This window comes from Pelodiscus sinensis, chromosome 14 (genome assembly GCF_052426305.1).
Source record: "Pelodiscus sinensis isolate ZL-2025 chromosome 14, ASM5242630v1, whole genome shotgun sequence".
NCBI classification, from domain to species: domain Eukaryota; kingdom Metazoa; phylum Chordata; order Testudines; family Trionychidae; genus Pelodiscus; species Pelodiscus sinensis.
This window is the reverse complement of record NC_143065.1, coordinates 45,177,870-45,201,172: the sequence shown is the minus strand read 5'-3', so window position 1 is coordinate 45,201,172 and position 23,303 is coordinate 45,177,870. Positions and strand designations below refer to the sequence as shown.

Genomic DNA, 23,303 nt, shown 5'->3' with positions numbered 1-23,303 from the left:
CTAAGAATTTGAATAGGAATTTGGTTGAGTTGGATGGGAACAGAATAGAAGGGTATTTTTTTTTCCTTGCAAAACAAGGCAGCTTTGCACTTGGGGGGGGAAAAAAAACCAGGAGTTTTGCATCTGTTATTTCTGTAGGAATCCTATTGTTACGCCAAACTTAGCTAACTTTTGTTTTTTTTATTTAACCAAATCCAAATGTGGAAAGAGTCAAATCGTTTAATCTTTTTGTCAAAGCCAGTTAAGACCTCTCATGTACACTCATGCTGATTTATTTAGATCTTTTTATAGGATAAATATTGGATCCTTATATAATACTGCATTGTTTGGAAAATATTTGGACAACAGTGGAGACATGTTAGCTACTTGGATAAAGTACAGGAGCTGCATTAAAGGATCAGACATACTGGGCTGAAAAGACTTGATTTGTACATTTTTTTTTTTTTTAAACCCCAACAGCTGGTTCCTAACCAACTCCTTTATTTCTATGAGGCTTGTAGGGGTTTTCTTGATGGTTGAGTGAAAGGGAGGGGTGCCATTGAGATTTTGTTAAACTCTTTTGGAAACTGCGCAAAGTATAACAGGGATGTTCTTTTTCTTAAAGCTCTCTTAAAGTTGGGTTTTTGTACACTGGAATTACCCGGCCAAAGATTTTCCTCTTGTGACTTGGTTCTTTTGCAGGTCTCTGACATTGGAATGCTTGAGTTTAGAACAGGGGTGGGCAATAATTTTTGATGGGAGGCCACTCCCAAAGATTTTTGGAAAGTGGTTGAGGGCCTTACTCTTCAATGGTATTAATGGAGGAGGTGCGGGGTCTGGGATGGAGGTTGAGTGCAAAAGGGAGCTTGGAGTAAGGGATGCAGGAGGGAGACGAGTCTGAGGGGGAGTTTGACTGAAGGAGGCAGTTGTGACCTAGGGCAGGGAACTGGGGTGCAGGGTTTTAGGATGTGACTTAGGGTAGGAGTGGATTTTGATCTCGGGCAGGAGATTGGGGTGCCAGATCTGGGAGGGGTATGGGTGCATGTGAAGTAGCAGGGCAGGAGTGGTGGTTAGAAAAGGGAGGGGCTGTAGTTCCAGAGGCAGATTCTGGCCAAGAGACTTATCAGCCAGCAGCCAAACCTGCCTGTCTGCAGAGCTAAAGGCTTGCAGAGCTTAAAATGTTTCTGCCTGCTCCATCATGTGCTTAAGTCAGTAACTGAGGAGGGGGGTTGTGCTTCGTGGCTGCCTATTATTCAGAAACTGGCCAATGGGATTGTCCTGGGGGCAGGAGCAGCATCTGAATCTTCTCCCTTGCCTCTGGACTCATAAGGAGAAAGCGCCCCATAGCCAGGTTTCTGAGCCTATGGGGCAAGCAGGGGAACCTGCCTGGGGCTCTCCACTGTCTCTGTGGGCTGGATCTGGTGGCTTGGTGGGCCGAATCTGGCACGCGGGCCATATTTTGTTCAAGCCTGATTTAGAATCTTATATGGGAGAAGGGATAATGAACAAAACAAAATACTAGGCCTACCATCTTCTCTAACTCTCACAAGCATGCCATCTTTCTTACTGCTCCATATGCCTATTTCAATATAGGTACATCTGCAGGAGAAATCTCTAGCACTAGAATGAAAGGAGGCATCCATTTCCCCCCCCCCCACCTCCACTTTATGGAGCTGTTGCGCTGATGTGTCTTGCTCTGAATGGACTGCTGGCATCAAACCACCCTTTCATGCGGTTTCTGGATGTGCTGTCTCCTGCAGGATGGGTTTCTGATTGTCATTTGAACAGCCATGAGTGAATAGTGGCGTTGTAGAGCCATCCGCATAGGTAGGTAGTATCTTGGACTCTGCTCTGTTTTGGAACAGAGCGAACAGCATGAGTGCTCAACTCTCGCTTCCAGAGTTTGCTTTGGCTGTCTTTTCCCTCTGCTCACTGAGGCCTCTCCTCCCTTGAAGGGCACCCACTGGTCCAAGAGAAAATTAATTTCTGTCCCTATGGCAATGCTGGCAGCGTTTGACTCATGTTCCAATAGCGTTTTAGAAACTCGTGAGAAATGAAGGGATGGCAGTATTTCCTTCCAGTGCTGATGGTTGCCTCCATCCCACTTTGTCCCCATTCCAATTCTTATGGGACCTCTTAAGACAAGACACAACTGCTTGACCCTCTTGGAACCAGTAGTGCATCCTGAACTGTGCACCTGCGATAAAGGGTAAAGCAATAAGCAACCTTTGAAGGGAAGATAACCATATGAAATAACCTGCTTGTGTGCATCGCTAATGTTCATGGTACTGGCGGCCTTGCAAAGGCGTCATCTGTATGCTGTCGTTAGTCAGCGCTCTGTAAACAAACATCAGAGCCAATCAGCTCAAACGTCTGAGACAGCAATGCATCAGGCATGGAAAATGGACGTTTCCACTGTAGCCACAGTTGATGGCCGAGGAACACATCCACATTCCTAAAACTGAAATGCCCACCTGAAGAAGTGAAAAAACAGATTGACAGAGCCAAAAAAGTACCAAGACATGAACTACTTCAAGACAGACCAAAAAGAGAAAATAACATAATTGCACTTATTACATATAGTCCACAGCTCAAACTCCTCCCATGCACTATACACAATCTGCAGCCCATCTTGGAAAATGATCCCTCGCTCTGAGGCCTTGGGGGAAAAGCCTATTCTCGCTTACACACAACCCCGCAACCTGAAACAAATTCTTTCCGGTAAACATGCTACACAACCACATCATAAACATCCAGGAACCCAGCCCTGGTGCCAACTCTGCCCACATATCTATGCAAGCAAATTCATTACTGGAGCTAACTACAAGCTACCAAATGGGGGGATCATTCAGCTGCACATCCAGTAATTTGATCTATGCCGGCAATGCTCCACTGCTATATATATTGGACAAACTGGACAGTCCCTATGGGAAAGCATCAATGGACACACATCAGATATCCGCAAAGAGAACATACAGAAACCTGTTGGGGAACAACACTTCAATCTACCTAATCATTTTTTAAAAGATCTCCAGGTGGCTGTCTTGTCACAAACCAGTTTTACTAGTCAAATACACAGGGAGGCATTGGAGTTTCAGCTCATCCACAAATTCAGTTCTCACTCTGATCATCATCTCCTCAGTCCGGGCAATGGATGGCTGGGACATTACCAATCTAACGTTCAGTGAAGGTGCCGACAGCTCTGTATGGATTCTTGTGTTGGTTCCCTTGGATCCTTATCTGCTTCCTTTTAACTATCCAGTTTCAGGTGCTTTAGGCACCAGCTCTGCCTATTTGGTTTTTCCCTTTGATATTTTCATTCCCTCTACTCCTTATTGACTGCCCTCTCCCCCCCCCTTTTCTCCCCTATTTATTTTGGGTCTGCACATCCTAAACTCATAACTCCGGTCATCTGAAGAAGTGAGCTGTGCCCACAAAAGCTCATGATACCATCTACTTGTTTTTAGTCTTTAAAGTGCTACCAGACCATTTGTCGTTTTTTTAAAGTTTATCACAGTTATTGTGACAGGCTATTGGGTCACTTTCAGCAATGCTTTAACTAATGGTCTCTTTGTTGCCAGTATCTCTTCATTGCTAATCCGTAGACCTGATCTTGAATATTGGGTGGATATTTTAAACAATGAAACTATTAACTCTCACCATAGCTATATTTACGGACATATAAAGGGGAAAGGAGTCCAGGACAGCTGGCAGTATTTTAAAGAAGCCTTACGGAAGGCACAGAAAGATACCATCCCGATGCATAGCAAGAGAGACAAACATGGTAGGAGACCGGATTGACTTACAGGGGAAATCCTTGGTGAACTTAAGCACAAAAAGGAAGCTTACAAAAAGTGGAAACTTGGACAAATGACCAGGGAGGGGTTTAAATGTATAGCTTGAGAATGCCAGGGGGTTATCAGGAAGGCGAAAGCGCAAGTGGAATTGCAACTGGCAAAGGATGTGAAGGATAACAAGAAAGGTTTCTACGGGCATGTTAACAAGAAGAAGGTGATCAGAGAGGGTGTGTGGCCCCTACTAGATGGAGGTAACCTAGTGACAGATGATGTGGGGAAAGCTGAAGTATTCAATGCTTTCTTTGCCTCTGTATTCATGGACAAGGTTGGTTCCTGGACTAATACGCCAAGTGACGCAAGAAAGGATGAAGATCGACAGCTCTTGGTGGGTAAAGAACAGGTTAGGAACTATTTAGAAAAGCTAAACGTACACAAATTCATGGGTCCGGACTTAATGCATCCGAGGGTACTGAGGGAGTTGGCAAATGTCATTGAGGAGCCTTTGGCCATTATCTTTGAAAAGTTGTGGAGATCGGGAGACATCCTAGATGATTGGAAAAAGGCAAATGTAGTGCCCATCTTCAAAAAAGGGAAGAAGGATGATGCAGGGAACTATAGGCCAGTCAGTCTTACCTTGGTTCTTGGAAAAATCATGGAAGGGGATCCTTAAGGAATCCATTTTGAGGCACTTGGAAGAGAGGAAAGTGATTAGGAATAGTCAGCATGGATTCATAAAGGGCAAGTCGTGCCTGACCAATCTGATTAGCTTCTATGATGAGGTAACTGACTCTGTGGACAGGGGAAAGTCAGTGGATGTGATATACCTTGACTTGAGCAAGGCTTTTGATACGGTCTCCCACAATATTGCCAGTAAGTTAAGGGAATGTGGATTGGATAAATGGTCGGTAAGATGGATAGAAAGCTGGCTAGAAGGCCGGGCCTGGCGGATAGTGATCAACGGCTCGATGTCAGGATGGCGGTCGGTTTCTAGCGGAGTGCCCCAAGGTTCGGTTCTAGGACCGGTTTTGTTCAATATCTTTATTAATGACCTGGATGAGGGGATGGATTGCACCCTTAGCAAGTTTGCAGATGACACTAAGCTAGGGGGAGAGGTAGACACGGTTGAGGGCAGAGATAGGGTCCAGAGTGACTTAGACAAATTTGGAGGATTGGGCCACAAGAAATCTGATGAGGTTCAACAAGGACAAATGCAGAGTCCTGCACTTGGGACGGAAGAATCCCAAGCATTGTTACAGGCTGGGGACCGACCAGCTAAGTAGTAGTTCTGCAGAAAAGGACCTGGGGGTTACAGTGGATGAGAAGCTGGATATGAGTCAACAGTGTGCCCTTGTAGCCAAGAAGGCTAATGGCGTTTTAAGGTGCATTAAGAGGAGCATTGCCAGCAGATCCAGAGATGTCATTGTTCCCCTTTATTCGGCTCTGGTGAGGCCACATCTGGGCTACGTCTAGACTGGCATGATTTTCTGCAAATGCTTTTAACGGAAAAGTTTTCCGTTAAAAGCATTTGCAGAAAAGAGTGTCTAGATTGGCACGGACGCTTTTCCGCAAAAGCACTTTTTGCTGAAAAGTGTCCGTGCCAATCTAGATGTGCTTTTGCACAAAAAAGCCCCGATCGCCATTTTCGCGATCGGGGCTTTTTTTGCGCAAAACAAATCTGAGCTGTCTACACTGGCCTTTTTGCGCAAAAGCTTTGCGCAAAAGGACTTTTGTCCGAATGGGAGCAGCATAGTATTTCCGCGAGAAACAGTAATTTCAGACAGTAGGAACCGCCCCCCCCCCGCGGTGTGGGGAAACTCTCGCGCGCCTCATCCCCCCGGGGCTGACCCCCCTCCTCCTGTGGCATGGGGGAAACCCCGTGCGCCTCCTCCCTTGGGGCCGATTCCCCCTCCTCCTTTGGCTTAGGGGAACCCCCGCGCACCACCTCCCCTGGGGCCAACTCCCAGTGATCCTCCTCTGGGGCCAACTCACCCGTCCTGCGGTGCAGGGAAGCTGCCGCGCTCCTCCCTCCGAGGCCGAAGCCAGGCCGAAGGGGAAGGGGAAGTGGTAGGGAATTTGGCACCCCATTTAACTTGGCGCCCTATGCGGCTGCTGAGTTTGTCTGTAGGCACGGGCCGCCCCTGACACTAATGCATGTCTGATTTATTTAGAAGCTTCAGGGGGTAGTTGAGTTAGTCTGTTACAGAAAAACACAACAAATGGTCCAGTAGCGCACTATAGACTAACAGAACATGTCGATGGGATCATGAGCTTTTGTGGGCACAGCCCACTTCTCCAGATGACCGGAGTTACGAATTTGGGATGTGTACACTTGAAATAAATAGGAGAGGGGAAGAGGAGGGGGGATCTCAAAGTAGCTGTCTTGTCACACCAGCTCTACAAGCCAGATCCACAGGGAAACGTTGGAATTACAGTTAATCTGCAACTTTAATTCACATGCTAATGGACTCAATCCTGATGAAAGTTGGTTGGGGCATTACCAGTGTAACAGCCATTGAAGGTGCTACAGCTCTGTGTAGTATCCTTCCTGACATGGGAATCTATCTATTGACTTTGATTTTTATCTGCTTTGGTTTAAGTACCCGTTCTCCAGATACTTACTGATGCTCGGTCTCCCACCCCCCTTCTTTTTTTTTTTTCTTCCCTCCCCTTCCCCTCTCCTATTTATTTTCAGTGTACACATCCCAAACTCATAACTCCGGTCTTCTGAAGAAGTGGGCTGTGCCCACGAAAGCTCATGATCCCATCTACATGGTTTGTTAGTCTATAAAGTGCTACCAGACCATTTGTTGTTTAATTTATTTAAGGCGTTTTTGTGCGAGAAACTAGAAAATACATCATACTTATCTTTGTCGAGGCTGTTTCCTGACTTCAAGAAAACACAAATTCAGAGGAGCTGCCAGCAAATTTACTTCCGAGATGTTTTCAAATCAGTCTCTTCTCCTTCACTTTAAAGTTCATGCTTGGCCTTTACCCCCACTTAGTAAAACAGCTATGTTGAGTGAGCACTAACAATATTACTCAGCAAAGAAACAGTCTTGGTCTGTTGTAGGGATGTTACATATCGGTTAATTGAATAGTCGAGTACCCTTGTGAATTCTTATCCGTTACATGACTAGTCTACAGTCCCAGGGGTGGGGCTGGCAGCCAGTGCACTTTGGCTCCACTCCTGAGGAGTCCCCTGCCACTCATGCGGGGGGCCAGGCAGGAGCTGGTCCATGAGGAGAGCCAGTTTAAAAACTAGTTCCACTCGTGGACCAGCTGACGGTCGCCCTGTACTGCTGCCTCTGATACAGAGGCAGCAGCACAGGGTGGCAGCAGGCCCTGGGGTGGGTGGGGGTGGGTGTGTGTGTGTGGAAATACATGTAGTCTATAGCATTAACCTATAAGCTTTTGCTTATTGAATAATTATTTTATCGACTACGGTATTACATCCCTAGTCTGTTGGCAGTGCTAGGTTTCTGCACTGTTTCCATATTTGAAGACCGATTCTGGTTTTTTTTGGGGGGGTGGGATGGGGAAGTAGTGCTATACATTTAAACTTGTTCATACTGAGTGTGGGGCAAAAGCACCATCATCAATTACTATCTCAAAATTCTTTCTGTATTACAGGGGTGAGGATTGGGTTGGGGGCTGCTGACCCACAGAAAAATCAGTCGAGGGCTGCATAGAAGTGAGAAAAAAACCAACCCTCCCCCCCAAAAAGCCAGGGAAACCCAAACCCTCACTGATGTGGCCCCAGACTGAGGAGAAGGAAGACACTCCCCACATTCCCTTCACACAGAGGAGCCTAGGGGGCCCAGGCTAGTAGATTCTGTGTGCTCCAGCCCCGTTGTGGGGCAGCGGAATGTCAGTGTGAGCTCCCTAATGCTGTGGGGGAGCCCTGAGTCTTGGGGGCCGGATCTGGCCCCTGGGCCTTAGGTTCCCCACCCCACTATATTAGTTTGTTTTGTCCTGAGAAAATTCCCCTTTATCATAAGCTTTAAAAAAATGTCCTTGCACCCCAGTTGATGCCTTTGTACGTGTGTGCGCTCTAAAACAGTTTGCTGCTGATGTTTTCTTTCTAGTGATGTAGGTCTAGAAAGTCCACCCCCCCACTTAATAATGACACAGTGTGGTGCTTTTGGGAGTCTGAGGAGCCCTTCCCCCCCCATACTCTCATTGTTTTCCACCCTTCAAGCTTTGCAGAGTTTAGCTAACCAGGAGAGCCTTCGCTGCTATTCTTGTCAGCGCTGGGTAGGGTTTATTCAAAGTTACCTTGGGGCTGATGCCATTTATGGGCATTTATCTTTGACTCTGTTGGTTAGGCAGGTCACCTCGTGGAGGAACTTGCGGTGTAAGTAGTTTTTGGCAGTCACAGGAGAAGTGGAGTCCAGGAAGTTTGGACAAATATTGGTCCATCACGGACAAAAATGGTAGGAAAGGGTTAGGTAAAGGGTTAGGAAAGCAAAACTGGTGGTTGAATGAAATTGGAAAGAGAAGCAGTCTAGCTGTGAGCTGGGCGCGTCGTAGCTGAAATCAGACACCTGGCTGTTACGTGGAGCCAGAATTGTGTCTAGTCAGGCACCTATATTGCCCTCATCACCCTGATACCCACCTCCAGAAATTAATTACCTGCTCTTGATTTTTCTGGCTGCTGGTTGAAGTAGTTTATTTAAGCTTTGGCTCATGAAAGTAAGGGTGCAAATTTCTTCCAGATCTTGTGGAACATCCATGACCCTTATTGGGATTCTGGTCCAGCCTGCCTTGTAGACCGAGCAGATGTTAAATCCTGTTGCTGTTTCCTTCTATCAATGCGGCTTCTGACCTTACATCTGTTGCAATGTTGTTTCTAGTTCTGGTCGCGAACGCTGCTCCCCTGTGGATTGACCATTGTTGGTATTGTAGGACTGGCTAGCATGTTTTTTCCTGCTCCTTTCTGGAAGGATTTCCTCTCTCTAGTATGTCAATGTTCATCTCTCGAAGGGGAAAATTCAAATGCATTTTGTAAAGTGCTTTGGCATGCTGTTGAGTTATGCTGTTCCCAGCTCACCAACCTGACCTACTGTGTGACCGGTTTTGATTTCATCTGTTCTTTTACACACATCCTTTTCAAAATACCAGTGCTAACTTTTATCTTCTTCTAACACATTCAGGGTAAGCTCATATTTTTTTCCAAAATAACTTTTATAGCTGTAGGAGGTTAACTTTTTTCATGATCATAAGAACTGTTGGCATGACAGAGTGTATAAAATTCATTTAACTGTTCTTTGAAGGCTTCTGTCATGTGGAAGCTTTGGGAACTCCTTGGCACATGTTAGAGGGTTTGCTCAGAGGGCAGATAAGCTGTAGGACTACTTTCAGGATTACGATAAATGATTGCATTTTTGTGTGACAGCAGTTGCATTCACACAACTCCAAATGTGGACAGAAAGAGGAGGTGAAATGTCGGTCTGCCAAAAAGGGTCTCCAGAGAAAATTATCCTTGCAGTCTCACTGACTGCGTATGTTTTATAGTCTTGTGCTGTGCTGCATATTTTCTTTTTATTACTGTGCACCACGTTTATATGCCCTGCAGACAAAACAGTCGATAGTCACGATGTTGACCTAGTATTCTATATATGGCTGTTTAGGAGTTTTCCACCGTTAAATTTAAAATGTGTGAAAGAGGACCCTGCTTCAGGACTGTTTGTCGTTACTGTCCTATTTAATGGTTTGACAGCCTCTGTGGCTCTTCTCATTTAACATCTTGGGGAGACAGACTGGCAGCAGAAGTAAGCTGAAACCTGGTTGTATTCAGAATGGGATCCATACTTGTAAAGGGAGAATTTTTTTTAAAGCAAAGGCATGTGCTTTTTCTAAATTAAAATCGAACGCATTTTTGTCAAAATAGAATCCCCTGGTCCATGTGGTGTGCAGTCATAACTTTGTCTAAAGTCAGATGATTATAAAGCTAATTCCAGCTTTGTGCTGTTTGGTGGAATAGCTAAATCTGTTCCCGCCATTATTTGTAACATCCTGTTCAACAGTGATAACTGTGACCTCCATATAGTGTCAGTCAAAAGTTAATTTGACTAACGTGTTTGTTCCTTTAAGGTGAATGTTTGCACATCTGCAAAATGTGGCACCCTGGTGGTAGAGTTTCACACATACTTGTCTCCTTCGCCCCCCCCCCATAAACGTATTACTCACAGGGTGAGCATGCATAGAATGTATTAGTAGCTATTCCTTTCTATCACTCAGCTATCAAGTATTGGACACTCAAAAAATAGAACTGGGCCGATGTGAGACTGTCTGCATATTGTTTACAGGATATTTCAGATCTGGGGAATATTACTGAGAGTCAGCGTCACTGTGGCAGTCGGTGCTACAGCACGGAGGCTGCTGGATCAAAAGCTGTGTATGAGAAGTGCCAGAAAAGGGCACCCGAAGTAGTCACTGCAAAGGAAGGAACTCCTGTATCTTTCGTCGGCTGGCCCTGGGCAGGCTTTAAGGGGGGGAAAAATTATTTTTGAAGAAGTTATGAAGTCTGAAGAAGATCCTGAAGATGGAGAAAATATAGTTGGGGATCCAAGCTAAGTGAAGGATGGAACAACATGAATGTAGGGCAGAAACAATAGTGTATTGCTTAGAGCAGCCTGTTTTGAACTCTGGTTGGGGACTTGCCTTGTAAACGGCAGCAGTTTGTAACTGAATACGAGGTAAATTGTTTGCTGCTGACAGCAAGGAGCTGCAAGTTCTATGATGAGTTGTTGGTTTTCCTGTGCTGATAAAAACACAGTATGTACCTTGTATTTCTTCTTAATGGAAGAGATTTTGGTAGTAACCCTTCTTGCCTGTCTTTATGTTTTGTAAATATTCAAGCTGTTCCTTATTTAGCATCAGTGTTATATGCAGCCATATTAATAGTGCGTAAATGGTGTTTCTTGTTGGGAGTTTCTTCTACAATAAGGTTAATAGAAAGAGTGCTGTGGGCAATTTCTTGGTTCAGTGAACCATAATAAATTGACTGAAAATAATCTCTGCAGAAGTCACTGACCCTTATATTGTATCTTTTCTTAGGACTTGATATAGAACTTTTTATACTGTTTATTTTAATCACATGACTATATGAATTATGGGTATAACACAATAAATAGTGGTTTCATTTGAAATATTTCTCTTTTAAAAAGGTTTATGGAAGAGGGTTTTTTTTAATTTCTTCCTTCTTGCAGAAGTAAGAGCTTGAAGGTTAAGCCTGAAGCTCTTTCACAATTTAAAGCAGCTGTCTTCATGCAAAACATTTTATTGGATTCCCTTTGAACTTATCACACTGAATATATCAGAGCAGTGTTTTTCAGCCTTTTTTCATTTGTGGACTCCTAAAACAAATTTCAAACGGAGGTGTGGCTCTTTGGACATTTAGAGGCAGCAAGAGGATGCTCTATGTAGACTTTAAATCTACATACATATAAACTTGCACATGCAAAGAAATTTAGATGTGATAAGAAACAATGCCAGTTTTCAGAGCAAAACAACATATCCTCTCTAGTATAGCATACATGCAAGCTCAGTATGGCAGCAACAAAATGGAAGTTTAGCCCTAGCTAAACACCAAAGGTGTGTGTTAATACAGTAAAATATTGCTAATTTAGATTGACTTGGAGAGAAATTCACAAATAGAATTTAATTGACAAGTCAATGAACAGCAGCAGCAAGGGTGGGAATGCACTACAAAACCCACTTCAATTTGACAGTTATTTACTTGGTATGTCAGGCACTGAGAGTGTCCGTTGGTAGGATGGTTTGTGAAAGGGATTTTATCCTTTATTTTATTACAGTACAGAACAGAGGTTCCAGCCAGCTTGCAGCTCCATTGTCTAGGCATGCTGCAGAGTAAGAGTTGCTTCTTCAAATACCAATCTGAGACTGTCACAGCACCTTAGTATCACTAGAGAGGTTGCTATTTGAATGGATTCTCTGAGCCACTGTATTAAATACACACGAGAAGACTAATGGTACCTAATGAGGCAAAGTTTCTATAATTAACTTTTTTTGTCCCAAACTTAGCTTAAAAAACAACACATTTTTGTGACTGGACTCTTGTTTGTAAGTACATTTTCTTGTTTCCCTTCCTTCATGTGTGTGTAAAGACTGACCAGGCTCATCTGTTCGAAGATCTAGGAATGAATCCTAGGCTGATGTTTTTGACAACTTAAGACTGGAACAAAATATTTCTCTCAGTACATACATTTAAATGATGCATTAACAATGTCAGTTTTCAGTGTTTTGTTTTTTTATATGAGAGAAGAAATCACTCAGCCTCTTTTCTTTGGAAATTCGGTTAGGCTTGCTTGAAGGCTAGTTCTCACTAAATCAAGAACTTTAAAATGTTTGTATTTGGGAACCTACTGCTGCTGGAAATAGCTTTAAGTTGCTGTTTTTAGTGCACTGTAGAGACACTCCACATAGCTGCAAGTTTGGCTAACATTCCATTACAATCCTGTCTCTCTCCTCTTACCCCCCCAACCCTAATCCCCCCTCCTCCCTACACCTCCTCCCGTCCTCCCTACACCTCCTCCTCCTGCCAGCAATTTCCCCACTACTGAATTGATCAGTCTGAAATGGTGCATGCAGAATCTTAGCTCAGAGTAGCATTTTTCTGGAATGTAAAGGGCAGTTCAGAGTGACCTGTATGCCTCTGAACCAGAAATGGAAGTGAGTTTCACTTACTGGGGCAGGTTCCTCAGACATTTTGGCTTGTTGTATCTCTTAGAAATCCCAAATTTGGGGCGAGCAGTGGTTGTTTTGGTGTCGGAGTGATGCTTAGTGTGTGAATTACACAAATCATGTTTAAATGACTAAGTATCTTATGAAATCTGTGTAGCTTAGTCCTCTGCAGGCCATTTGAAACAACTCTGTGAACTCTCATTTTTGTTCACTCTAAATCAGGATGGGGAACCTGGCTTGCCTGGATCCAGCCCCCTGAGGCTTGGGGCTTGCTCCTCATCCTGCTCCTGTACTCCCTCTGCTCCTGCACCCAATCTTCCATCCACACCTGCACCGTACCTCCAGCTCAGCCCTACTGCCTAGGGTTGCCAGGTGTCTGGTTTTGAACCGGACAGTCTGGTATTTGAGTTTTCTGTTCGGGAAACCAATTGAGAAAATACCGGACTTATAAATGTTGGGTATTTTCTAATTAAGTTTTATTATTATCATGAGTATCAGTACGTAGCTGCATACTGCCTGGCTGGTAGAGACACCCACACTGCGTGAGCGTGTCTACCAGCCAGGCAGTATGCACCTACGCAAGTGGGGGCAGGGCCGGACGGAATCCCCCGGGGCCAGACTCCCCCATGTGCCCTGCTGGGACCATGTGTGGGATGGGCTGTGCCCTGCAATCTGCGTACGCCTGGGCCAGCCCCATTCCCTGCCAGCCGGTTCCCTCCCCTCCTGCCCAGCCCAGCCCCTCTTCCCCCCACCCCCTCCACCACGGCCAGCCCCTGCTTCCCCCCTCCCCGCGGTTCCTTCCCCCGGCCAGCCTCGCTTCCCCTCCCCCAATCCCCTGGCCAGCCCCCCCCCCCCAATTCCCTCCTGGCCAGCCCTGCTCCCCCCAACCTCCTCGCAGCCAGCCCTGCTCCCTGTGGACTGTTTCCCTATCCCCCACCCCCTAGGAGATCAAGTGTGTCTGGTATCTTTTGGAAATCATCTGGTAAACCTACTACTGCCTCAGCCAGCTCCTGTATCCTCCCTCCTGGCCAGATCCCATACCCCAAGCCAGCAGCCCCCTCTTTTTGGCACCACCCCAGAGCGTCGGGGGCCCACAATCTACTAGCCCAGGCCTTCCTAGGCTCTGGTGTGTGAGGGAACTGTAGAAGGGGTTTTTGGTTTTTTCTTCTCACTTTTGTGCGGCCCCTGACCAAAATAAGTCTCCCCCCCCCCCCACCTCCACCCCCAAACAGTGGTTGACTTTCAAAACTGTCTGAGGACAGCTAAAATGCCTATGGTGAAAGTAGGGGAGAGCCTGATCTTCTCTTGCTTGGTTCCAGCATCAGCTTTTCATTCTGAAACTGGAAAGTTAGGTAGCTTCCCACCCTGCTCTTTCACCTTGAATGTGCACCAGGAAGAGCAACTTGTTGGATAAAAGCAGGCTCCCTGCCATTTATGCCAGTGCTTTTTCCTGGCAATCGTGTGGTGGGTGTTAGCTATGAAATAAGCAGGTACAACACCCACTTCAATGAAATTTGCGCCAGCTTAGGTTTAAAGATGAATTTAATGTCAGATTGGCAACACTTATTTTCCATGCTGCTTAATGCTAAATTAGCAGGATTTGTAGTATTTTTCTAATGACTCCGCCCTCTTCTAGATGTTTGATATCTTACACCCGTAGTATCCAAAACACTAGCCACATGTGGCTATGTGGCCGGGTGAGTGGGGCTAGTTTGCTATAGTAATAGCCACTCTAGTGGCTACTGCTTCTGAACTGGTTGGACACCATGGTCCTACACAAAGGGATCATACAGGTTGTACCCCCTTGGTCTGGCACCCTCGAGACCTGAGTGATCCCAAAGAAGAGAATTTGCTGGATCAGGGGCGGTCAGACGTCTGGGCTCTTCTGTGGCTCCTCTCCTGGCTGCTGCTCTGGGAGAACCTGGAGGCCTGACCTGCACTGGCTCACCTGCCTGGTTCTGCTGCCTCCAGCCTGCTTGCATGGCTCTGCTCCCTGCCCTCATCCCCGCGTGGGATGGCAGCCGCTGCACTTCTGGGGTTCCCTGGCCACCAGGTCACTGGTCCTGTGGGCTACTGTCTGCCAGGCCATCTCCGCGCTCAACCTTTGCGGCTAGGGCTCTCTGATCTAGCAACATGTGTGGTCCGGCCCGACCATAAATGTTGCTGAACCTCAGAGTCATGGATGAGAGAGGTTCAGTCTGTGGACTGAATTTAGTTGAAATCTCCCATTGCACTTTATTACATACACCATACATTGTGGGAAAATCTCCCCGTCCAATTGTATGAAGCCACCATTCTGTCTTCAGCATCCCTGTTGGTTGCTATACAAGAAACTTTTTTTTGCAAACATGTGGAGAGTAGGGATGTTAAAATGTGGGTAAATGTGTAGCCACTGCAAAACTCAGAGGCAGCAGCGGGAGGAGGGGGAGTTGGGAGTGGGGGAGCAGGTAGGAGCCGGTGATTGCAGGGAGCCAGCTTCTGAGCTGGCTTCCCATGTGTACCAGCTCCTGTGGAGCCTCCTCCCCTCCTGCATATAAATGTAAGAACCGCTCCCTCCTGTGCTTTTTAACAGTTCTCATTGTACTGAGTGACACAGGGTTAAGCTTTCATACCCTACACGTGTATGTAAAATAAAGATGTGGATTCTGTACTTCGCATGTGGAAACAACGAGGAGTCCTGTGGCATTTTAAGACTTATAGATTGGCCAAGTGGTTTTTACCCACGAAAGGTTATGCCCAAGTGATCTGGTTGGTCTGTAAGGTGCCACGGGACTCCTTGTTTGTGCAGAGGGTTGCACCTCTAAGACTTTGTATGTGGCCTCAAACCCTAAAATGATTTCAGATCTTGATGACTGCAAACTTTAATTCCTTATTAAAATACCTTTTGGTAAAAACACTTGGGTAGACTGCAGCTTGCAGGCTGGAAAGTTGGCAACAGGCAGAGACATAGTTACGTTTCTTTAACCTTATGCCCTATGACTGTTTTCATATTGGGCTTTAGTGCAGGTTTTTATTTATTTCTGGACTTTATAGCACATGGGTCTTCCTTGAAATCTACAGAATTCCAAGGGGACTTTCCTCTTCAGCGTGTGATGTCTACTCTATATATCATTCTGGTAATGCCCTCATCGCTGGAGTATGTGGGCATTTCCTGTAGTGAATTAAGCAGGGTGTCTATTCATCTGTCGTGTGGCTTTTCTCTTATGCTTTCCCCCGTGGGAAACCTGTGGGATGTCTTCTGGTAGGGATTTTAAATGAACATGCTGCTCTGTGTACATACAGTTAATTTGTCAATATCTGCTAAGTTAATAGAATAGGGAATCATGAGATTTTTTTATTACACCTTCATGGGTTCATGCTATTCAGCAAACTCAGTTTTTTTTTTAATTTTGTGTCTCTGTAGCTGAATGCAGATTGGAACAAATATGACGATCGGTTGATGAAAGCAGCTGAAAGGGGAGATGTGGAAAAAATTTCATCTATCCTTGCCAAAAAGGGAGTCAACCCTACTAAACTGGATGTGGAAGGGAGATCTGCGTAAGTAATTCCCAGAATGCAGTGGATGAGTGGGGAAATCTATTTAGACTATAAATCTTCCTTCATTGTAGCACTTGAAAATGTGTTTAGCATTTTTACTGCTGGAGCATGTTGGATGCCTCCCTCACTGAAACAGACAGCAGATGACAGAATTAGAGTTCCACATACTTACTAGCAGTAGATGATTTTAAGCAAATGAAGTGTCTACATGTTCCATACTTGACTAAAATAAGTTCCCTGCTGAACCATCCTACACAGAAATGTGCATTTCATCTAGACACATACCATTGCTCTGTTGAACCCCCTGTCAGTAAGGTTCATTTAGCAGTCAGGACATGCTAGAACACTAGGCTTTCCAGGTATGTGAGTGCAATGTGTTACTTGCGTGTAACACTTCCTTGTACAACTTTTTTTTTTTTCTTGTGAGCTTCGCCTCGGATGGCAAATGTTACCCTTTTTACCTGTTTCTGCATGCAAAACTAGGCAGTATAAACAAAGAAATGCATAGTATCTTCTTTTTTGTTTAGATTTCATGTTGTAGCGTCAAAAGGAAATTTGGATTGTTTGAATGCCATTCTTACACATGGGGTTGATATCATAGCCACCGATGTTGCAGGTACGTTCCCCAAAGTTTAAGGGTGACATTTTTAAAAACACTTGGCATATGTCTGATTTCAATCCTCCAAACAAAAATCTACATTAAATGCTTGTTTGTACTGTAGTATGGAACAGGCTAAAATAGATGCAGACTTGAATACGTGTTTCAGTATCTAATTGAAGTTCTTTGCTTCCGCATGGCTAGAAACATTGTAGAGAGTACATGGTTCTGTGTTGACTATAGTTTAGGTTCTCTGAATTGAACAGATTTTCAGGCAATAGAAAAGTTGAACTCAAAATAGCAAAAATGATTGTAAGTACTGTGGCTTCCCTGAATATGGACTCGTGTCTACATTTGCTATCTTAGCTTAGTAAACCTTAATACATAAATGTTTAAAAAATGCATGGAAATAGTATGGTTTATGGCACTCGAAAAAGGGTGTGGGGAAAGCTTCAAAAAGGGTTGGGTTTGAGTAGTATGTAAAACCTTGGTTCAGAAACTAGCTTGGAAATCTTGAGGGATTTCATAACCTTGAAGTTCCATATAGGTTCTGAATTTTCCAGTGAGTCAGGAGGCATGTGGAAAGGTGGAGTATAGAAGAAATAAATTGTCAGTTATTTTATTTGTCAAACTTCTTGTTCTTTATGAATTAGTGTTACATACCTATTTATCGTGCATCTGGATAACAAGGGGAACATTTTAAATATCTTCATGGTATATTTTACTGTGTTCACAATGATAGCCCTACTTTTGTTCCCAATGTAATGCTTTTATATATTTTTAATCTATAGGGAGAAATGTGTTGCATCTGGCTGCAAAATATGGACATGCTCTTTGTTTGCAAAAGCTATTACAGGTATTAAAGACTGCAAGCCAATCCTTGTGCTGCCTTTTATATTTAGACATAAAAGAGAAATAGAAGTTTGTCAAGAGATCCTGTTAATTTTACACAAGTCAATTTTTTAAAAATAAGTTAAAGGCAGTGTTTGCTACTGCCCCGTCCCTAAATCGTATTTCTGATTTTTATCATCTTACAAGCCAATTTCCTACTTACAACTTTTCTTATCACTATTTTTATGCTCCAGTTCTGAAAAGTATGCAGAGGTGCACTTTAACTGAAGCTTTTAACATTTCTAGAATTTAAATATGAAGGTTTAAATGTTTCTAGTTCAGTGATTTCTAATTCTTTTATTTGTAAGCCTAAATGACTTATGCATTATAAATATTGGAACTAAATCCTAATTGATACATATGTAGTAATTAATAATTATTCTTGTAACAGTACAATTGTCCAACTGAAAATTTGGATCTTCAAGGGAGAACTGCTCTTCATGATGCTGGTAAGCAGTGTCTGCTATTTCAGGTGCTGCTGCATAAAACTTTATTTGTTAGTTTTAGGTTTAGGAGGTTCTTGTTTAAATTCTATTTCGCACTTGAAAAGGGTACGTTATGATAGAGTGCTTACTATAGAAGAAAGTGGCATAGCTTTTTTTTCCTTCAAATTGACCTTTCTAAATCCTATGGTAGAAATTTTTTAGCTGATATAAAAAGAAACATTATTCAGGTAATATTTGTAGGAGCACTCAAGTTCTATTTTCAGGTGCCTAAAATTTTGACGAAGACCGTTTAGTTGAAATATCTCCTGCTTCTAAGCTTAAAAGTGCCTCTGTGTGGGGACAGAGGCAGTAGAGCGTGACACGATATTTATTCATTTTTAGTAAATGTGAGGAACTGGATTACTGCTTAAGACATCTTTGTAGGTGTAGGTTTGTATTCTTACCCAAATAGCTGCTGCTTTAAAATTTTGGAATTGTCATAGATTTTTGTCCATAGAGAGGAAGACATGCCTCTGATGGGTTATCAGTTTAGAAACAAGAGCAAAAGAAGCTTAAAAACTGCAATACAACAAATGAGTTTTTCTCTGAAACTTTAACAGTCTGGCAAGAATCGATGCTCTGAACACTGCTGTACAATGTCAGTGAACTAAGATAACCTGGGCATTTCAAATTGTACATGCTTTTAAGAGCAGCACCAGAGTTCATTGAATCAGTGCAGTAGAGGCTGGAAGCTGGGTTTTGGCATTCTGTAGGGATCTTACATAGCTGCTTCCATAAATGACTCTACTTTGTAACTAGTGGCCACCTGCAGCATCAGGCTAAGACCTGTTTAAAATTTTAGTACAGGAATGTCAGTTCCTGCCAATGAACTTCTCTTGCCCTGCAAACTTTGAGATGTGTGCTGAAGAATATAGTGGTCACTTATCCTTAGTCCTTCAAAAGCACAGCTCGGTGATAAACTATTAAATGTGTATTCTATGGGTGTCTGCATCGTCCTGCATAGACTAGATACAGGCTTCCCGTTTGCCTTCGAATCTAAGAATCTTGCTCCATAGGCTGAGAGCAGCATTCCAGGAGCGCTTAGCTGGTGACAAAGAGGGTATGTGTTCAGCAGCTCCTATGACTAATTAAAGGACAGCCACAAGTCTGAGTCCTCCCTGGTCCTGCAGAGCCAGAGGAATGGTGGCTGCACAGTGGAGCTCGGCAGATGATGTCTTCGAAGTGGAATCCACACACAAACCAATCTCTTTGCTTTGTTCCCCAAAGCTATGTCAGACTGTTCCTCTTGTATTCAGCTGCTGTGTGATCATGGCGCCTCAGTGAATGCCAAAGATGGAGTAAGTCGCTAGTTATTGCTCCCCTTCCTTTTCTTCGGACTCTAATGGCATGCTGCGTGTGTTGCCTTTCTCTGAGAAGGTGCCCTTTCCCACTTTGTCCTATTTTCCAGGATGGGAGGACACCCCTAGTGCTGGCCACTCAGATGTGTCGCCCAACAGTATGTCAGCTTCTGATCGACAGGGGAGCTGATGTGAATGCCAGAGACAAACAAAACAGGTAATACGGGGTGTTAAATACACGAGAGAGCATTCACAAAATACCTTGTTTCCACCAACCAAGTCTATAATTTCCATGGCCGTCTGTTTCGCTGTGTACGTAATCCTGCCTTATGCAGCTGAAAAGCTGTTGACTTGTGTAGAGACGAGGCTGCTGCTTGTAGTGAATTGGAGGCAGGTAGAGTTGATAACTGAAAGCCCGAGTGAAAAGGACGTCCTCTTGTTTTCACAAATGCCTGAGTTCGAACATGTGTCTGTACAGAGTATCTCTTCACTGATGCCTGTCTGCTTCTCTGGCCCCAAGTCCCATTTAGGCTCCTAAGTGACTTTAGGTTGTCTGGTCACTTTTACTGGGTGTGTTTACATATTCGCACTCGGCGTTGCATGCACAGCCACCTCTTCCCCAGATATTTCTATTTGAATTCTAAATACGCTCTGTGGAGGGGGTAGGCGTGGGGCTTGTCTTGGCTGGAATATGGGATCTTGCAGCAATCCTTCTGAAAAGGGTGTGTGTGTGTATGCATGCACTTGCTTGGATGGAATTGCATGTTTCCAGGCTGGATATGAATATGGCTGGAGTTTGTGTGGGACTCTTTTTTTGTCCCCCCCTCCCCCGTAGTATTTGTAATTTATGTGCTGAACATCTTAATCAAACTTGAACTGGAGGGTGGGATAATAAACCTGTGTGTTAGAAAATGAGTTTCTTGAGGAGAGTAAGAATTGGGTTTATTTTCATTTTCTCTGTGAATAAAACCAGTCAGTAACATGCTTTATCAAAGAAATACTCTATGTATTAGTTCAATAGAAATATCCAGTTACGTGAAAATACATGGTGGGTAGGGGATTTCTCTAAGCATAAGCTTCTGCAGTTGAGTTGACAAAAGTAGTGCTTACTACAGGCAGTCCCCGGGTTACGTACAAGATAGGGACTGTAGGTTTGTTCTTAAGTTGAATTTGTATGTAAGTCGGAACTGGTACATATTGTAGGGGAAACTCTAGCCAAACATTTCTCCAGAGCTCAGTTTTATTCTCCCACACCTCACTTCCCTCAGTCCTTTATTCTCAAGCTGAGGTGTCTGCTGAGAAAAGCCGCTCCACGTCTCCCTAGTCTGCTGGGTGGGGCGCCAGCTTCGCGTCTCCCTGGTCTGCTAGGGGGAAAAGCAGCTAGTGCGGGGTTGCCTCACCCCGTTTGTAAGTAGGGATCCGATGTAAGTCGGATCCATGTAACCCGGGGACTGCCTGTACTTCAAGTAAGCTGTTCGTTGCAAATATTGTCCCCTCCTCCGGTGTCTCATGTTTGTGGTCTCTCTCCCTGCCCCTAGGACTGCTCTGATGTTAGGCTGTGAATATGGCTGCAAGGATGCAGTAGAAGTTTTGCTCAAAAATGGTGCAGATGTTAGTTTGGTTGATGCCCTTGATCATGACTGTTCTTACTATGCCAGAATTGGTGACAATATTGACATTTTGGCCCTAATAAAGACTGCCATTGAGGACTCCGGCAAAGGTATGACAAGTATTCCTTTATCCACAGGAGACTTTTCTTCTGGGATTTTTGTTTTCATGTCTGTTGTTCTTCTTGCAGGGAGTGTTGGATCTTGAGTGGGCAGATACTATTAATACTAAGCTTTGTAATGGTTTAAAGAAAAAAATGGTCTGAATTACATTTTGTGGTCAAACAATGTCTTTTTGGAAATAACTCTCCGAGGGCTAGCTATGTTGGTCTGTAACTTTGAAAACAACTAGCAGTCCTATGGCACCTCAGAGACTAACGAATATTAGTTGCCACAGGCTGCTTGTTGTATTGAATAAGCTTCTTTCCAATAACAAGGATGTGGCCTTGTCACAGTATATGGCACACTAATCTTGGAGCACAGACTGTCCGTCGCTTCTGTTCAGAACAGGAGCATTTCAATGATCGAATCCTGGGACACTCCATTGTAACCCTATGCTCTTACAAAACCTAACCTTGTATATGATGTAAATGTTCTACATTTGGAAAATAATCAGAAATGGAAATGATACATTTTTAAATAGGATTGTTTAGAGCTTTCTTGAAATTGGTATAAGCCTATCAGTGATGATGAGAAACAGTCCTAATCGTAAAAACTATTTGGGTTTGAGATTATTCTTTCAATTAACAAAATCAGAAATGCAAATTAGTATAGGTTGAACCTCTCTGGTCGTTAGCTAGCTGTCCATGTATCATGGATGTGTTCAAGTTTTCCATGGTCCCATAAAGTTTGTTTATGGCCCCCAGTCCAGGCTCTCGGTGTTTTTTGCTGTTTAGCTCTAAATCACCCTTAACTGTCTTCTTCCACTGCTTGCTGGGCTGTTAGTATTGCTAGACAATATTGACCACCTGTGGTCCAGCAAATTCTCTGGTTTGGCACCAATCAGGCCCGAGGGTGCTGGACTAGAGAGATTCAACCTGTAACTATTTCCTCCAATATAACTATTAAATCACTGTCTAACTTGAAATAATGCTTTTAGTTTATATATACTTAACTGTTGTTGCGTGGCTTTTTTTTTTTAATAGCAAGGGAGCTTCTGAAGAAAGGGCAGCCTGAACAAAAGGTAAGACTATTTTCTCTGCTAAATGTCTTGGTATATTAAACATTTCCATGCCTGCTCAGAGTTACCTTGTATTTTAAAATATTTGCTCAACAACATGTCATTTTTCCTGGGAGTCTTAACAATGCACAGTCCATGTAGTGGAAAATCATTGTATTGTGCATCTTTGTGAGCGTAAGTGCTGCTTTTTGTCACTTGTGTGGTTCTTGAGAAGCTTGGCTCTCTAGAAGTCTGAATGTATTTGAGACCTGATTCCAGACCCATTAAATCAGTGTAGAGCCAATGGAAGACTCTCTAGCACAGGGAAATGCCTCAGTGGTGTAAAACCACAGTAGCAGCCCAAACACCATTCTCTAGGCCACTAAAGAAATGTCGGTTGCCTGGAGTGAAGGGGATATGGTGTGGCATGGTGATCTCTCTGGCTGCTGGCAGAGTTTAAAGTAGGCTCAAAGCAGCTCCGACTAAACATAGGCACTGGTGGAGAAGCTACAGCCCTCTTCAGCTGCATTCAGTGCCACTTGGTCGTGGATGGCACGCTGGCCCTTGATATTGAAATGAGATGGATATTTATTGACTTAGGGATTTGAAATGAAACTGCCACGACCTATATCTGTAGATTGACACGTTCATCTGATTTTTGTTTTTAATCCTCTGAGAAACATAGACTAGCAGAATGTGCATGAACTAATAACAACACTGCCCCCTGTGGGATATATAGCTAATTGTAATTCCCTTCTGCTAGAAAACGCTGGGTTTACATGTTGTGCTCAGAAAGTGAAAGAGCATGAGTTTAGTTTGCTTACATTGACTATTTTATGTTTCAATGCTGCAATAACAGGTTACTGCTATGTCACCGAAATGGAATCAGATGTATCCACAAGAAGTGAACTTCAAGCAGTATCAGAGGGAACAGCCAAGCATGCAGGTAAATCAGAATAAAACAAGCCGGAAGGGGTTTGTGCTTTGTATACTCATAAAGATTAGGGTTTAGTTATAAATCACATACCAGGAATGTGGTATTTCAGTTCTCAACACTTCATTCAGTGGAACGTTGCTAACGTGCAATATTGCAAGTGTGTGACTTGTTTATCCCCCTTTTTAAAATGGATAAAATCTCTGCAGTGTCTTGTCAGACTAATGAGTCTTCACTTTCATTTAAAATGCATGCTAATTGGTTCAATCAAACAGCCCAAGGTTGGGCTGTTACACATGTCTGGTTATGTAG

At 43.8% G+C, this 23,303-nt stretch overlaps 1 protein-coding gene across 2 annotated transcripts in view; it reads left to right on the top strand.

Moving 5' to 3' along the window:
* UACA (uveal autoantigen with coiled-coil domains and ankyrin repeats) overlaps positions 1-23,303 on the top strand; it is a 59,207-nt gene that overhangs the window by 21,445 nt on the left and 14,459 nt on the right. The window contains exons 1-10 of one of the 2 annotated variants that reach the window (XM_089782103.1): positions 9,979-10,553; positions 15,886-16,019; positions 16,547-16,635; positions 17,409-17,473; positions 17,900-17,957; positions 19,221-19,291; positions 19,402-19,508; positions 20,830-21,011; positions 22,044-22,081; positions 22,917-23,003. In XM_089782103.1, coding sequence (XP_089638229.1) covers positions 10,515-10,553; positions 15,886-16,019; positions 16,547-16,635; positions 17,409-17,473; positions 17,900-17,957; positions 19,221-19,291; positions 19,402-19,508; positions 20,830-21,011; positions 22,044-22,081; positions 22,917-23,003 — 870 coding nt within the window. In that variant the 5' untranslated portion in view covers positions 9,979-10,514. Of the gene's footprint in view, positions 1-9,978; positions 10,554-15,885; positions 16,020-16,546; positions 16,636-17,408; positions 17,474-17,899; positions 17,958-19,220; positions 19,292-19,401; positions 19,509-20,829; positions 21,012-22,043; positions 22,082-22,916; positions 23,004-23,303 lie in introns of those variants that run through there. The other variant, XM_075896811.2, reaches the window with a different exon arrangement.